At 41.1% G+C, this 18,104-nt stretch overlaps 1 protein-coding gene across 7 annotated transcripts in view; it reads left to right on the forward strand.

Annotated features, from left to right (window-relative positions):
* DYNC2H1 (dynein cytoplasmic 2 heavy chain 1) overlaps window positions 1–18,104 on the forward strand; it is a 407,641-nt gene that overhangs the window by 136,110 nt on the left and 253,427 nt on the right. For all 7 annotated transcript variants that reach the window (XM_073338445.1, XM_073338455.1, XM_073338435.1 and 4 more), the window contains exons 59-63: window positions 3,012–3,133; window positions 5,087–5,173; window positions 9,805–9,931; window positions 15,988–16,129; window positions 17,625–17,734. In XM_073338445.1, coding sequence (XP_073194546.1) covers window positions 3,012–3,133; window positions 5,087–5,173; window positions 9,805–9,931; window positions 15,988–16,129; window positions 17,625–17,734 — 588 coding nt within the window. The remainder of the gene's footprint in view (window positions 1–3,011; window positions 3,134–5,086; window positions 5,174–9,804; window positions 9,932–15,987; window positions 16,130–17,624; window positions 17,735–18,104) is intronic.

Genomic DNA, 18,104 nt, shown 5'->3' on the forward strand with positions numbered 1-18,104 from the left:
TCTTTTAACCAGTTACCAATTGATGAGAAGACCTTCCCTCTTATCCTATGACAGCTTTCTTTTCCTAAGCTTCTTTTCCTTTGGTGATGGACCTTGTCAAAGACTTTCTGAAAATCTAAATATACTATATCCACTGGATCCCCCTTGTCCATATACTTTTTGACCCCCTCAAAGAATTCTAGCAGATTGGTGAGGCATGATTTCCCTTTACAAAAACCATGTTGACTCTTACCCAACAAATTATAAAAAGAAAAGGAGGACTCGTGGCACCTTAGAGACTAACAGATGTTCTTGTCAACTGCTGGAAATGGCCCACCTTGATTATCACTACAAAAGGTTCCCCCTCCACCCCGCTCTCCTGCTGGTAATAGCTCACCTTACCTGATCACTCTCGTTACAGTGTGTATGGTTAACACCCATTGTTTCATATTCTCTATGTATATAAATCTCCCCACTGTATTTTCCACTGAATGCAGCCGATGAAGTGAGCTGTAGCTCACTAAAGCTTATGCTCAAATAAATTTGTTAGTTTCTAAGGTGCCACAAGTCCTCCTTTTCTTTTTGCGGGTACAGACTAACACAGCTGCTATTCTGAAACCAACAAATTATGTTAATCTATGTGTCTGACAGTTCTGTTCTTAGTTTCAACCAGTTTGCCCAGTACTGAAGTCAGGCTTTCTGGCCTGTAATTGCCAGGATCACCTCTGGAGCCCTTTTTAAAAATTGGTGTCACATTAGCTATCCTCCAGTTATCCTGTACAGAAGCTGATTTAAATGATAGGTTACAAATGACAGTTAGTAGTTCTGCAATTTCAAATTTGAATTCCTTCAGAACTCTTGGGTTAATACCCTTTGGTCCTGGTGACTTGTTACTGTTTAATTTATCAATTTGTTCCAAAACCTCCTCTAATGTTACCTCAATCTTGGACAGTTCCTCAGATTTGTCACCTAAAAGAAAAGCTCAGGTTTGGGAATTTCCTTCACATCCTCCGCCATAAAGTCGAATGCAAAGAATTCATTTAGTTTTTCTGCAATGGTCTTATTATCTTTGAGTGCTCCTATAGCATCTTGATCGTCCAGTGGCCTGACTGGTTGTTTATCAGTAATCTTCCTGTTCCTGATGTATTTAAAAAAAAAATTACTATTACTTTTTGAGTCTCTGGCTAGCTGTTCTTCAAAATCTTTTTTGGCCTTCCTAATTATCTTTTTATACTTCATTTGCCAGAATTTATGCTCCTTTCTATTTTCCTCACTAGGACCTAACTTCCACATTTTAAAGGATGCCTTTTTGTCTCTCACTGCTCCTTTTACTTTGTTGGTTAGCCCCAGGGCACTTTTTTGGTTCTCTTACTATGTTTTTTTTAATTTCAGGTATACATTTAAGTTGAGCCTCTATTATGATGTCTTTAAAAAGTTTCCATGCAGCTTGCAAAGCTTTCACTTTTGGCACTATGCCTTTTAATTTCAGTTTAACTAACTTCCTCATTTTTGTGTAGTCCCCCTTTCTGAAATTAAATACTACAGTGTTGGGCTGCTGTGGTGTTCCCGCCACAGAGATGTTAAATTTCATTATATTATTGTCACTATTACCAAGCGGTCCAGCTTTACTCATCTTTTGGACCAGATCCCGTGCTCCATTTAGGACTAAATCAAGAATGGCCTCTCCTCTTATGGATTCCAGGACATTTAAGGTGTCAAGAAACTTTATTTCTGCATCCTTCGTTAGGTGACATGTACCCAGTGAATATGGGGATTGTTGAAATCCCCCATTATTATTGGGTGTTTTATTTTGATAACCTCTCTAATCTCCCTGAGCATTTCACAGTCACTATCACCATCCTGGTCAGGTGCTTGGTAATATATCCCTACTGCTATATTCTTATTATTAGAGTATGCAATTACTATCCATAGAGATTCTATGGTACAGTTTGGTTCATTTAAGTTTTTTACCTCATTTGATTCTATGCTTTCTTTCACATATAGTGCCACTCCCCCACCAGCATGACCTGTTCTGTGCTTCCGATATATTTTGTACCCTGGTAATATCGTGTCCCACTGATTCTCATTCCACCAAGTTTCTGTGATGCCTATTATATCAATATCCTCATTTAATACAAGGCACTCTAGTTCACCCATCTTATTATTTAGACTTCAAGCATTCATATATAAACACTTTAAAAACTTGTCATTTTTTAGCTGTCTGCCATGACAGGATGTAATTGAATGGGATTCTTTTTCATTTGACTGTTTCTCATCAGATCCCACCTGTATTTTATCATCTTCAATTCTCTCCTCTTTACTAGGACATACAGAATCTCCATTAATAGATTCTCCCCTAGAGGATGCTTCCATCCAAACCACATGTCAGCTTTCCTCCAGTCCTTAGTTTAAAAACTGCTCCATGACCTTTTTAATTTAAAGTGCCACCAATCTGGTTCCATTTTGGTTTAGGTGGAGCCCATCGCTCCTGTGTAGTCTCCCCCTTTCCCCAAAAGTTTTGCCAGTTCTTAATAAATCTAAACCCCTCTTCCCTGCACCATCGTCTCATCCACGCATTGAGACCCTGCAGTTCTGCTTGTTTAAGTGGCCCTGCATGTGGAACTGAAAGCATTTCAGAGAATGTTATCGTGAAGGTTCTAGCTTTCAATCTCTTACCTAGCAGCCTAAATTTGGCTTCCAGGTCTCTCTCCTATCCTTCCTTATGTCATTGTTACCTACATGTACATTGACCACCGGCTCCTCCCCAGCGGTATACATGTGTCTGTCTAGATGCCTCGAGAGATCCGCAACCTTCGCACCAGGCAGGCAAGTCACTATGTGATTCTCTCGGTCATCACGAACCCAGCTATATTTCTAATGATTGAATCCCCCATAACTATTACCTGTCTCTTCCTAATAATTCGAGTTCCCTCCCCTGGAGAGTTATCCTCAAAGTCCACTATGCAGTTTCTCTTGTGTTTTTGAAATTCAGTAAGGGCCTTTTTATAATTCGTATTGATTTTTTTTTTCAGAATGCTAAACGAGCTAGTACTGCAGCTGCTCCACTTGCAGCTTGGGTTAAGGCCAATGTCCAGTATTCCCATGTCTTGGAACGAATTCAGCCTCTGGAAAAAGAACAGGCAGGATTGGAAGCGTGAGTAAGATGCATTTTACTCTGCAATTGTTCCGCATTCCAAAGATACCTGTAGTGTTATTAATTACATATTTTTTAAAAGTGATACTGTACAGTGATAAGAATAGGAGGACTTGTGGCACCTTAGAGACTAACCAATTTATTTGAGCATGAGCTTTCGTGAGCTACAGCTCACTTCATCGGATGCTGTAGCTCACGAAAGCTTATGCTCAAATAAATTGGTTAGTCTCTAAGGTGCCACAAGTCCTCCTTTTCTTTTTGCGAATACAGACTAACACGGCTGCTACTCTGAAACCTGTACAGTGATAGTACATAACTTTGCACAGCTTTGCCCAAAAGCGCATGCTGGTTCAATAGCAAAATGATGACAGCAGTTATATATATATATATATAAAACAAATGGAAAGATGGGGAAATAGATTATGTATAAATTAGAAGTTATGAAGTGCAGAAAATTTATAAGGGAAGTGAAAGACACCAGGGAAAAATCCATTGCTGACAAGGCAAGGAAAATAAGGAGTTTTTAAAGTATATTAGGAACTAAATAATTTCTATCCATGGTATAGGTCCATATCATAGCTGGAGATGCCAAAACTGTTAATAGTGATGAAGAAAAGGCAGAAGTGTTCAATAAATGTTTCTGTTCAGTACTTAGGAGGAATCAGGATGATGTATTTATATCACATGAGGATGATGAAGTACTTCCCAATCCATTAGTAACTAAGGAGGCTGTTAAACATTATCTACTAGGGATAAACGCTTTTAAATCAGCAGGCCTGGATAACCTGCAACCAGGGGTTTTAAAAGAGTTGGCTGAAGAGATCTCTGACCTGCTAATGTTAATTTGTAATAGATCTTGGAATACTGGGGAAATTCCAGAAGACTGGAATAATGCTAACATTGTGCCACTATTCAGAAAGGCCAGGTGGAGTGATCTGTGTAATTATAGGCTGTTTAGCCTGACATCAATCCTGGACAAAATAACGGAAAAGCTTATATAGGATTCAACTGATAAAGAATTAAAGGATAAGAATATAATTAATGCCACTTAACATGGTTTTTTTTTTGCTTTGTTTTGGAAAATAGGGCTTGTCAAACAAACATGAATTCATTTTTGATCAGATTACAAGTTTGTTTGATAAAGGTAACTGAGTAGATGTAATATACTTAGATGTTTATAAGGCATTTGACTTAATGTACAACCTTCTGATAAAAAAATGTGCACTATACAATATCGGTAAAGCCTGTGTTAAATGGCTTTACAGCTAGATAGCTGACAGAACTCAAAAAGTAATTTTTAATGGGAAATCATCATAGTATGGGAATGTTTGTAAGGGGGTTCTGCAGGGATTGGTACTATGCCCAATGTTATTCAACATTTTCATCAATGATCTAGAAGTAAATATAAAATAACTGCTTATAAAATTTGTGGAAGACAAAGACTGGCAGAATGTTAAATAATGATGACAGAAAAGTCGAACAGAGTGATCTGGATAACTTGGTAATCTAAGACCATTCAAACAAAATGTGTCTTCGTGAAGTCAAATGCAAAGTTATACATCTAGGAACAAGGAATGCAGCCCATGCCTACTGAATGGAGAACTGTATTCTGGAAAGCAGTGACTCTGAAAAGTATTTAGTGATCATACTGGACAAACAGCTCAATATAACCTCCCAGTGTGATGCTATGACAAAAAGGGCTACTGTAATCCTTGGATATATAAAAAGGGGAGTAGTGAGTGGGAAGGTGATTTTACCGCTGTCTGTGGCGTTGGTCAGACTGATACTGGAATACTGCATATAGTTCTGGTGTCCATATTTTAAAAATTATGTATAAAATGGCTGGATAAAAAGGCTGGATAAAATGCCTTAAAATATTTTTTATTGTTTTTGCTTTTTGGTTGGTATGAATCTGAATCTATATCAATAATAAAGTAGAAAATTATTTTTCAGTAACCTAAAGAAAACTGAAGACAGAAAACAGAAACTAGAAGATCTGCTTAACTCTGTTGGTCAAAAAGTGTCAGAATTAAAAGATAAGTACGTTGGTTTTGCTTACATGTCTTTTGAATGGTTTTCATAATAATTTTGTTGACTGATTTTAATATTTTAATTCTACTTTAACAGAAGAGGCTTCACAGCAAAAATACGGTTACGTTGATTAGTCCTTATTCTTGAAATGTCTAGAGATGTCTCCCTGAGGCTTACGAAAAGTTCAGATAGAAGCTGTTTGTTGTCCTCTGTCTAAAAGAGGACAACTAGTTTTCTTTAATTTGGTTTTAATCCACTGCTCTATTTTTCTGCAGCCCATTGTCTCCTATGATTCTGGACATATGCCTTGCTCTCCTCTCCCTGCAGCTCAAGAGGCAGATCAGCATTTTGTAGCCACATATTCTGGTCTGCCCCACCCCAGCACCTGTTCGCTGCCAGTTTTCTCTTCCTCTGCAGCAGCAGACCATGGCAATTTCTTTTGTTTCTGTCCTTTCTCCTTCTATTTTAACTTTTCCTCCTCCTCCCTGGGTTGGTTAACAACTTGGGGTTTAACGCTCCCTGAGCCTCTGCTGCAGCATCTCTCTGCTGGCACCTCTGCCCCTCAGAGGTATAGCCAAGCAGCCAAGAAAGCACTGGGTCAAAACCAAGTGTGTATGCCTACATTGTAGTAAAACATCTTGCAGAGTCCCAGAGCCTGGGCACAAGCCTGAGCCCAAATGTATATCCATCGATTTTATAGCTCTGCAGCTCGAATCCGAGTCAGCTAACATGGGCCAGTCACAGCTGTTTACAGTGTGGACATACTCTATATATGAGGCAGCCTTCCCAGGATCAACAGATGTACAGTTTTGCCCAGTCTGCACCCAGCCTTCCAGTCCTAACTCAATTAGGTCTGGGGGCTGCAGGTCAGACAGGCAGGTTGGGTCTTGTACTCACTGAGGCAGCTGCAACTCCAGTGGAGGGAAAATGGTCCAGGAACCCCAGTGCAAAGCAGGAAGGGGCTCCAGAACTGAGGAGGACCCTGACCACTTGACTCACAATAAAACCTAGGGGACCTCTTCAAAACAAAGAGGGGAGGCTTGCGGGGCCACAGGTCCCCTCCCCCTCAAGTCTTAAAGTGGATCCTGAGCACCTTGGGAAAAGAAGCTGGGCTTCTAGTCAGCCGTCCTTTCTCACAAGCCAACCAGGAGAACTCTGACAAAGACTCTGCACCCCATCTCCCAGGGGGAATGGGCCCCACTGGGGGAGGACTGTGAGGCAGACCTCCCTAAGATGCTCTAGGTCCTAAGAAAGGCAAATCACAAAAGTCCTCACCAAAGCCACAGCAGCGTTTCTGCACTCCCAAAGCAAGCTAAAACTGTTAAAAAATCTGAAAAGGCTAAAAAGGGAAAGAAAAAGCACAAAAAAATCCTGGAGATACGAGTCCTCTGACTCCTCTTTCTGCTGTCTCCACTGAGGAAGGTGAGCTGTCTGCCTCTGAAATCTAAGCAGGTACCAAAGAGTAAGCCTCATAGTAAATGTCTCCCCTCAAAATCCTCCCTTGAGGCTGCAGTACCCCTTTGCTTCTTCTTCAAGCAAGTGATTAGGGATGAGTGGAACAAGTCTGTTCATGAGCACTGGCCTTTCATTTATCCACTAAGACTTGTTTTTTAGTAGCTGTCACATCCGCCTGGTGAGTATTGGAGCTGGCAGCCTTACTGCATGTTCCATAAGGACAAGCTGGTACTCAGGACACCAGAATCCCTTCATTCTGAGTAAATTCCTCCTTCCACACACCCCAAGAAGTTGTGCTTCCTTCATTTGGTCAAAGCCACAAAATCCAACAGAAAAGCTGTGGCACACCTTAGAGGTCAGAAGAGCAAGGAAAATCTATCTCAAACACACAGAATCCATAAGAAAATTGGGCTCCTTATTTGTGTCCTTCCACCCAAACTGCCAGAACCTCAGAGCTTCCAAGTCCTCCATCACTAGACGGATTAAACTATGCATTGTGGAAGCCTACAAATTATCAGAGGCTCCTGTCCCAGAAGGGATTGAGGTGGAACAAGCAAGTGCGTCCACTTCAGAAATTTGCAAAGCAGTTATTTGGTCTACAGCTAGCACCTTCATTACTGAGCCACACGGCCGTGCCCTGTTTGCTTTTGCTTGCTGTCAGATGAGTTATTCCCAAAATGTAAAATTTGCATAATATTATTAACAAACATTCTAGAGAGAAAAAATAACTATGTACATTAGACCAAAGAAGACAGTCATACGGTAACTATTCATTTCTGCTGAGGAATGATCTCATGAGAGTGAGCCCTGAAGAAGGATGGGGGTGGTGTGGGGTGATAGAAACTAATATAGATAGAAGGGAATATCCCAGATCCATTGTGCTTGGGACCCACTGATCTGATGTGATGTGAGTCCAAGCACTAAGGAAGTTGGATGGATGATTGGCAAAGGTATGGGTAGGAACAAATTAGTCTGCAAGCAGTGGTATGCTGCCCTCAAAGCCTGTCAAAATGCATGTTTAGAGTTAGCCTTGATCAAATGGATCCTGCTGTCGCATGTGCTGAGGGGCGGTGGTCACCTCCTGTAATTCCTGCTCGTTTTTCTCAGCGGGTCTTGGGGACAAGGTATTAAGCTCTAATATTTGTGAGCCTGCTGGGGGGCTGGAATTGCTTTCTTCTTATTGTTGGTGTATAAATTTCAAGGGACTTCAGTGTTTCCCTGGCATCTTTTAGGCTATGCAGCCTATTGTCCATCTTTTTCTGAGAAAAGGGAAGGACCCTCGAATGGCAAATCCTGGATGGTCTGCTGTACTTCAGGAGGGAGACCAGAAGGTTGGAGCCACAAACACCTCCTCATAGAAATAGCAGATACCATGGAACAAGCTGCTCAGTCCGCAGTGTCCAGCCTGTCCTGAAGAGCTGTCCTTGGCATAAGCTTCAGAGACAGGAGAGCAACCTAGAAATCCATAATTGTGGGAGATGTTAGCAGACAGGAAATTTATTAGTAAGAAATTTTTCATTATTGGGACCAACCAGTGACAGTACCTCCCTTTCTTCTTTGTAGCATCCCATCAGGTACTGTTATATCACAGTGGCATAGAATGGCCTTTTTTTCTTATCTACGGTGGAATTCTTTACTCAAATTCATTTTTAACCAAACCTTTTATTTTTGTACCCACAATACCCAAAATTGTGGTACCCAAAATTGTGCACATAGCTCCAAGCATAACTAGCACCATGCAAAGAGGGAGAGGGAAATATCTGATGTAAGGGCTTTTATGAACATAGTTCCTTCATTAGAAAAAAGGAAAAATGATGCTATTTATATCCTGTTACGATAAGAAATACATTGAAGCCTCACTAATCTGGATGTTACTAAACCCCACTACATCATTTGCACAAAAATATTGGTGATTTCTCCCAACTACTTAGCATAGATTTAAAACTAGATGATTCAGTAAAGTCTCTTATTTTAAAAATAAGTTGTGTATTATTTTTTCCAAAATATACTGCATTTCATTTACTAGCGTATTTGGATGTATAGTTAGCACATATGATGCACAGTTAAATGAACACCTACATTTTGTGAAGTATTAACCTTCATTTTTGATTGGAGTTTGGTTTCTTTTTAATTAGTAATTCACAAAATTCAGTGTTTTGCACTGTAGTGGAGTCACCAGTGTGAGTTAGCAAGATCCTACTCTATAGGGTTATTCACTGAAATTTACCAAAGAGAATTCCTTTATAAAGGTATTGTAAAGTGTATTTCAACAGAAAATATATACAGTGGTACTTATAAAAGTCATGGCAAAATTATACAACTTTTCAATCTATATTTCAAAGTGTATGCAGTTCCCATATGAGATATTTCTTAGCCAAAATAGTTATTTTGTGTCTGTAGCATTTCTTACAAGTTTTAAGGAGATTAGAGAAGCCTGTTACCTGCCAAGACTTGACTTCAATATTTTGCCATTTCCCCTGTTATGTTTGATGCTATTACTAATATGTACAAAAATTCAGAGAGCTGGCATTTCCTACTCCTTAGAGTGGCGCCAATCCAATACCCACTGAAGTCAATGGAAAATCTCTCATTGACCTAGTGGGCATTGAATCAGGCTTAAAATCATAAACTGATCAAATCAGGTATCAACTGTTAAGTAAAGGAGGAAATGATTTGCATATATTATGTTATATAGTGTGTTTACTGTATCTGCAAATGTCAACTATGTACGCTGGGGAAAATCTGATGCCCCTCCCATTCAGATGCAGAAGGGCTGAAATACAGTTCTGTTCTTCAGAGATGTAAGAGCAGGATTCCAGGAGTTTGTGTAGGGATACACAACTTCTGTGTGATGTGGAGTCCAATTCTGTGGGTGCTGCCTGCCTGCTGTCACATAAGGGAGTTGGGCTGGGGCCAGTGCATCTACCACTGCCTGGATCCACCTACCATCAAACTTTGTGGAGTAGGGTTTGCTCTGTAGTTGGGCGTGGAGGATTCTTTCCCTCTGTCTGAACAGTTACCCAGTTTAGTTATTGGGGCTGGGCATTTAGATCAGGATTTGAGGGATTAATTATTTCAAAACTTAAACAAAACCTTCCATTTTTTAAAGGAGCCTTTCAATTTGACTTTAAAAATGTATACCAATTGGTTCTTGACAATAATTTAAAAGTATAGTTTTTTTACAGGTTCCAGAGTAGAACAGCTGAAGCAGCTAAACTTGAAGCAGAAGTAGTTAAAGCACAAGAAACACTCAAAGCTGCAGAGATACTGATTAATCAACTTGATAGGGAACATAAGAGATGGAACACACAGGTTTGTTGCAGAAACTTTAGTAAAATAGATGCTACTGTTTAAAAACTTGATTTAATACTTTATATTCTCTTTTTTTGAAGGCAATTGTTTGATCATACAATGTGTTTATGGAATATAAATTACATGGCACTCTATTGCAGCTCCTGAATGTTTATTCCATTATATTTAAAAGCTGTTGTCACCACTCAAAAGCTTTATTTTAAAATTCTTCTGAAGCTTTCTCCTATTCCATTATTTAGCTTTTCTTGGCAGATAAGGTCTGAATGTGCACAAAATGCATTAATGATAAAATGTATTATAATTTCTCTGATGTAAAACTGTTTGGAGTCTCAGCAGTCACGTGACTGTTTATGGCCAAGATTATCAAAAATGTCTAGTGAGTTTGGGTGCCCAATTTTGAGACATCTTGAACAGGCTTGATTTTTCAGAAATCTCTCAAAATGAGCTTTTATGTGTCTCATATTGGGAACTCAGAAATTGAGGCACCCAAAATCATGCATTACTTATGAAATCTTGGCATATATGATTTATCACAGTTTGGTAACTAGTGACACTGGGGGGAAAAAAGAATATTTTTCTCTCAAGCCATCCCTGCTAATCCTCATTTAAGGATTTCTTTTCTCTAGAATCGTGAAGCTGCAACTAGCTTCTTTGGAGATGCCCCATCGGCTACACTAAGCAGAAACTGGGCGCTGAAGAGAATCTAGCCCCCAAAGTGATCCTCTGGCTTTTCTACTCATGAAAATGTCACACTTTTATAGTTGTTGGAGTGATTGCAATTGTCCATTCCACCGTAGGCATGTGTATGTGGCTTATGCACAGTTATCAGAAATTTTTCCTTTGTCAATATTTGTCGGGGAAGTGTTAGCTCCCTCCGGTGCCTGGTGCCATGGCACACAAGTATGAAGGGCTGCACTGCCCCTGACCCACCACAGTTCTTTCCTATCACTAGTGATGGTTGTTGTTGGAGCGATGATCTTTGTTTCTTCATATTTTCCTTCCCTTAGTGTAAATAGTAGCCGTGTATTAGTTTTTAGTCTTGTATGGTATATCTATAAATAGTTATAGGGTTAAGTTTTGAATGAGCTATCTTTTTAGTGTGGAGTTACTGGTGCCTAGTTGGACACCGAGTGTGATACTGGACTGATGCCCTGTTTTCCTGGCTTCAAGGCCTGTTGTTCATATAACAGATCTATGTCAGTGAGTGACCCACATCCCAGCTGCCTTAAGTGGCTGGGAGAGGTGCATGTCAGTGGCAAACGTCGCATTTGTAGAGGGTTCAAATCCCATTTGAAAAGGGTACAGGGTTGCCAGGCTCAGGTACCTACTCATGGAATCTGCACTTTGTCCTCCATCAGAACTCTCCTGCTCTGAATGGGTACAGAGCACATCCAAGTCTGTTAGGAGTGCTTCCTCCCATTCTGACAGAGTCCTCAGGCAGATCTACATCGCTGGTGCCTAAGAAGAGACTGCATAAGTCTCCTAAGGACTTGGTACCAGGACACTTGAAGAGGAAGGCACTGAGTGTTCACAAGGTCTCAGTGGGACGTTCCAAACAGTCATACCCCCAAAAGGAATCTGTGAGCCAGCAGGGATTGCTGATTCCGGAACCCAGGAAGGGCCTGTTGAGAATAATCCCTGAAGGCTTGGCAGCCCTTTCCAATGCTGTCGACATCCAAGGGTTTTGAGGCAACCAGAGAGTTGCTTAACTTGTTGGTACTGGTTTCTCCCATGATTCAGGAAACTTGCATGGAACAGATATTGGAACCCACACTCCTGTGGACCCAGAGCACTACTCGGTACTGGCCACTTCTACTCTTGCAGCCCTATTGCATCTAGAGGCAAGCCAGGAATGATTTCTCTGGTACCCACTTCTCCAGGCTTGGAACCCTTTGCCCCTCGTATCAACAGGTTCAGCACCTCCATGGTCAGAAGAAATGGACTCTACATCAGATTCGGAAGTGGATCCTTTGTGTTCTAACCTGAGCATGCCCAACAGCTCTAGTGGGGTGCCTGTCTGCCGTGGTACCATTCACAGCCTCAGCATTCTAAGAGTTAGTGGCCTACACAGAGCTGGATACCACCTCCATACCAATGGCCCTTCTGGACCCGTTGGGGCTTCCCTCCACATTCCAGAGCCTCTCTGCTCCCTTCCTGCACCTCTGCATCAGCCAGGTGCTGGGAACATCTTTGTTCCCTCAGTACTGGGATTAGTACTGTGCAGACAGAGCTGCATGCTGGGGACCCTCTGTAGAGAAGTTGGAGGAGGGACCACCTCAACAACCTTTAGCCTCTTCTTATAGATTCATAGATATTAAGGTCAGAAGGGACCATTATGATAATCTAGTCTGACCCCCTGCACAATGCAGGCCACCGAATCTCACCCATCCACTCCTGCAATAAACCTCTCACCTATGTCTGAGCTATTGAAGTCCTCAAATCATGGTTTAAAGACTTCAGAGTGCAGAGAATCCTCTAGCAAGTGACCTGTGCCCCATGCTGCAGAGGAAGGCGAAAAACCCTCAGGGCCTCTTCCAATCTGCCATGGAGGAAAATTCCTTCCCAACCCCAAATATGGCAATCAGCTGAACCCTGAGCATGTGGGCAAGATTCACCAGCCAGATACCCAGGAAAGAATTCTCTGTAGTCACTCAGATCCCACCCCATCTAACATCCCATCACAGGCCATTGGGCCTATTTACCATGAATAGTTAAAGATCAATTAATTGCCAAAATCATGGTATCCCATCATACCTTCTCCTCCATAAACTTATCGAGTTTAATCTTGAAGCCAGGTAGGTCTTTTGCCCCCACTGCTTCCCTTGGAAGGCTGTTCCAGAACTTCACTCCTCTGATGGTTAGAAACCTTCGTCTAATTTCAAGTCGAAACTTCCTGATGGCCAGTTTATATCCATTTGTTCTTGTGTCCACATTGGTACTGAGCTTAAATAATTCCTTTCCCTCTCTGGTATTTATCCCTCTGATATATTTATAGAGAGCAATCATATCTCCCCTCAGCCTTCTTTTGGTTAGGCTAAACAAGCCAAGCTCCTTGAGTCTCCTTTCATAAGACAGGTTTTCCATTCCTTGGATCATCCTAGTAGCCCTTCTCTGTACCTGTTCCAGTTTGAATTCATCCTTCTTAAACATGGGAGACCAGAACTGCACACAGTATTCCAGATGAGGTCTCACCAGTGCCTTGTATAATGGTACTAACACCTCCTTATCTCTGCTGGAAATATCTCGCCTGATGCATCCCAAGACCGCATTAGCTTTTTTCATGGCCATATCACATTGGCGGCTCATAGTCATCCCCCTTCTTTGTTTCCCAATGAGGCAGTAGTGGCTGAGTCTACCTCCCCACCTCTTGATGGCTTTAGAGGTCCTCAAGACTTGTTTCAACTCTAGATATCCAGTCAGAAGAGGTACAAGAAAGGTCACTTGGGCTTTTGGACATTTTAGCATCTGCAGGACCCTCTAGGGTAGCTCTTCCTATAAATGAAGCTATTCTGGAGCCTGTCAGGATTTTATGGAAGACTCCTTTTACTCTGCCTCTGCCTTTGCCAAAAGGGTGGAGAAGACATATTATGTCCATTCACAGGGATTCAAGCACTCTTACAGACACCCTCTTCCAGTCTCTCTTGTGGTCATGACTGCCAAAGGCAAGGACACCAGGCCTCTACTCCAAAGGGAAAGGAAGCAAAAAAAACTAGAGCTGTTTGTCCAGAAATTTTATTCCATGGGAGATTTACAGCTCAGGATTGCGAACCTGCTGGGTTGTTTTGACTTCAGCCTGAAATATCCTGAAATTCAAAGACCAGATTCCTGATGTGACAAAGCAGGAGTTCTCTGCTTTGGTGGAGGAAGGCAAATTAGTTGTCAGAATAACATTGCTGGTGAGCCTGGATGTGACAGACTCCGCAGCTCGAGCTATTGCCTCTGCCATCACGATGTGATGTTCATCTTGGCTGCAGGGGTCACACCTCCCCCCAGAGGTGCAACAAACAATTCAAGACCTCCCATTGGAAGGCTTCTCACTGTTTTCCAGTAAAACTTGATGAGACGCTTCAGAGCCTTAAGGATTCAAGGATGGCCCTTAAGTCTCTGGGGATCTATAAACTGGTGGCAAAAAGAAAGCCATTCCTTCCACAGCATTCCCAACAGTGTCAGCCATTCTTGGTGCATTTCCAGGACCTGTCCAAAAAGAGGGGCAGGGTTGCAAGATTCGTCCTTCTCCTCCATCCTTCTCTTCAGCTGCCAACTCTTCTAGGCAACCTGGATCGTCTAGCAGTCACTTTGACCCACTGATTGAGAGCAGTGTACCATTCCCCACTGTGTCATCTTTCCCGACCCCTATTATTGCCAGCCACGTATCCTGCTTCCTCCATGCTTGGACCCGCATCAGAGGGGCCTTAAGCATAGTAGAACAGGGATACACCCTTATTTCTACTCCCCCTTCCTACTTCTCTTCAGGGACCACTGTCACTACTTCAGGAGGTTCAGTCTCTCCTTGTGGGGGCCATACAGGACGTTCCCATGTCATTCAGAGGGAAGAGATTTTATTCCCACTACTTCCTAATCCCAAAGGCAAAGCGGGGAAGGGGATTTTCAGACCTATTTTAGATCTGAAATTCCAGATGGTCACTCTAGTGTCTATTATCAATTCCTTAGACCCAGGGACTGGTATCTTGTTCTTGACTTAAAAGATGCTTGTTTTCACGTGGGAATTCACCAGAGCCACTGAAAAATTCTCAGGTTCATGGTAAATGGATTCCACTACAAATTCTCTGTGCTGCCTTTCAGACTATCAGCAGCGCTTTTCGTTTTCACAAAAATGTATGGCTTTAGTAACTTTAGTAGTACCATTCCTGTGAAAGTAAGGACTCCATGTATTTCCTTACCTGGATGACTGGCTAGTCAGAAGCCAATCCAGGTTTCAGGTACTCTCCAGCCACTATTTAATCCACTTTTGACATGCTAGGGCTACTAATTAATACAGAGAAGTCCATCCTGTCTCCTATTCAAATAATAGAATTCGTTAAAGCAGTCCTGGACTCTACAAAGGCCAGGGCTTTCCTACCACAGAAGATGTTCCAAACAATGTGACTCATTGCTCTAGATATAAAGGTGCACCCTAACATTACAGTTTGGAAATGTCTCAAACTTCTAGGATACATGGGAGTGTGCACCTATGTGGTGCAGCATGCTAAGACTGCATCTACATCTACATCAGACAGCTACATGGTTGGATAGCCTCACATTGGATCTAGATTGGGGAGCTCACTTATGTCACCTTCAGACTCAGGCCCTTTGGACTCCCCAGGATCTGAGTCTCCATATAAATATCACGGAGCTATGAGCCATCCATCTGGCTTGTATGGCATTCCTTCCACACATCAGGGAGTGGAACTTATTGGTGCTCATGGACAACACAGCATTTATGCTTTTATGTAAACAAGCAAGGAGGGGCTCAATCCACAAAGTTATGACAGGAGGCAAACCTTCTGTGGAATTTCTGCAACACCAGTTTCATCAGCCTGAAAGCTGCTTACCTTCCAGGAGCTCAGAACACTCTGGCAGATTGCCTGAGCAGATTGTTTGCAGGCCACCATGTGTGGTGTCTTCTACTGGACGTTTCCAGGTCCATTTTCCAGGGGTGGGGAACTCCCCAAGTGGACCTGTTCGCAACAAGAGAAAACAAAAAATGTCATCTTTTTTTGTTCCTGGTCAAGAGGCCTTTTGTATATCCTTCCTCCAGTTGCATTCCTGCCCAAAGTCTTACCCAAAGTAAAACAAGCCTCTACAAATTCCTTCTCCTCCAGTAGAACTCCCACTCAAACTCTGGTTGTATTTGTTTATGCTACCGAGTGACCAATGTTGCACCTCTTAATAAAGTGGTGGCTCACTGGGCCAGGTTGGTGGTGTCTTACGTGACTTTTCTGGCTCGAGTGCTAAGTCTGGATATTTGTAGGGTGGCAAGCTGGTCATCATTCCGTACATTTGTCTCTGATGGTGCCATCTGTCATGAATCCACTACATACCTTTTTTTTTTAAAGGTTTCAGAGATAACAGATGAACTAACTACTCTGCCTAAAAGAGCTCAGTTGGCTGCTGCTTTTATTACTTACCTTTCTGCTGCTCAAGAGGATCAGCGAAAAATTAGTTTGGATGAATGGACAAAATCAGCTGGTCTTGAAAGTACGTATTTTGTTTTCTTCGACATGAAGACAAGTGAGAGATATTGTTAATTTTACAAAGTGAGAGATATTGATAATTCTAATGCATATTTTTGTTTATAGTTTTTGGAAATTCATAACGCTTTGACAGATTAATAACTGCTTTCATATTGGAAAAAATAATCCCAACTATACATACAAAATAATGGGATCTAAATTAGTTATTACCACTCAAGAAAGAGATCTTGGAATCTTCGTTGATAATTCTTCAGAAATATCTCATGCTCAGTGTGCAGCTTCATTCAAAAAAGCTAATAGAATGTTAAAAACCATTAAGAAAGGGACAGATAATAAGACAGAAAATGTCATCATGCCACTATATAAATTCATGATTTGCCCACACCTTGAATACCAGGTGCAGTTCTGGTAGCCCCATATATATATATATTAGAATTGGAAAAGAAGCCAAGAAGGGCAACAATGATTAGGGGTATGAACCAGCTTCCATATGAGGAGAGAGTAAAAAGACAGGGACTGTTCATCTTAGAAAAGAGGAGACTAAGGGGGAATATGATCAAGGTCTTTAAAATCATGAATGGTATGGAGAAAGTGAATAGAAATTATTTACCCCTTCATATAACACAAGAACTAGGGGTCAACTGATGAAATTAATAGGCAGCAGGTTTAAAATAAACAAAAGGAAGTACTTTTTAACACAATGCACAGTCGACCTGTAGAATTCGTTGCCATGGGATGCTGTGAAGGCCAAAGGTATAACTGGATTCAGGAAAGAAGTAAATAAGTTAATGGAGAATAGGTCCATCAAAAACTATTAGCCATGCTCTGGATGTCGCTAAACTTGCAACTTCCAGAAGTTGGGACTGAGTGATGGGATGGATAGGTCAAAATTGCCTTGTTCTGTTTATTTTCTCTGAAGCATCTGGCACTGTCCATTGTCAGAGACGGGATACTTGGCTAGATCGACCATTGATCTGACCCAGTATGGACGTTCTTATGTTCTTATGTATGTTAGCTACATGTAGGCACAACTTTGGCAATCATCAGTGATCTGAGTTTGCTATCCCTGGATGGGAAAGTGCCAAAAATTAATTCTTCTTCCAGGTGTATATCTTCCCAAGAATTCACAACAACATAAACCTGAACAGACTGTAACATCTTTTGATTGCATATAGGCACACAATCGCTGCAGAGAAATAAATGGTGGAAAGTATAGATCCTCTTACTTGTGAAATATTGTTAATTTGCCTATCCCAAAAATGAGGGATGGTCTGATGGCAATCATTTTTTTATCCTTTATGTATTAATAACACTCTCCTATAACATCAGAGATATAGCAAATATCAGTAATTTAAAAAAAATAATTATGAAGGAAATATACAGAACTGTATTGTATACAGCAGAATCTCTTGTGACTGGGGACATATAATACAAACAGAATATAAATGTCAGCACAGGTACATGGTATATAATTAACAAATCCATCTTTAATTTGCCAGAATTTGATATGAGGCGGTTTCTGTGCACAGAGAGTGAACAACTAATTTGGAAAAGTGAAGGTTTACCCTCAGATGACCTTTCAATAGAAAATGCTCTTGTGATCTTGCAGGTAAACAGTTCTGAATTTTTTGTTTCTTTTCTTGGAGACATTTTCTCTGTAACTGGTTGAAGCACGTGGTTTTTCTGGGTTCTTTGATAACCTCATTCAATCTATATTATCTTGTTAGTACTCCTGAAGGCACAAACATTACAGAAATAAAATATTTATGCTACTTGTTTATATATACAACTCTGATTTGTCTAAAATGAAAGGAACTGTTCCATCATCTATGCATTTTGCTTTTTTGCTTTTATCATTTTAATCTGAAAATCCAAAAGGAAAGGCCCTCTGTCCATCAAATTAGTCCAAACGTGAGTTATCTTTAGCGTTATTACAAACTTTTGAGAATTATCCACTGTGTTGTAAATGTGCATTTTTG

Source organism: Lepidochelys kempii, chromosome 1 (genome assembly GCF_965140265.1).
Source record: "Lepidochelys kempii isolate rLepKem1 chromosome 1, rLepKem1.hap2, whole genome shotgun sequence".
NCBI lineage: Eukaryota > Metazoa > Chordata > Testudines > Cheloniidae > Lepidochelys > Lepidochelys kempii.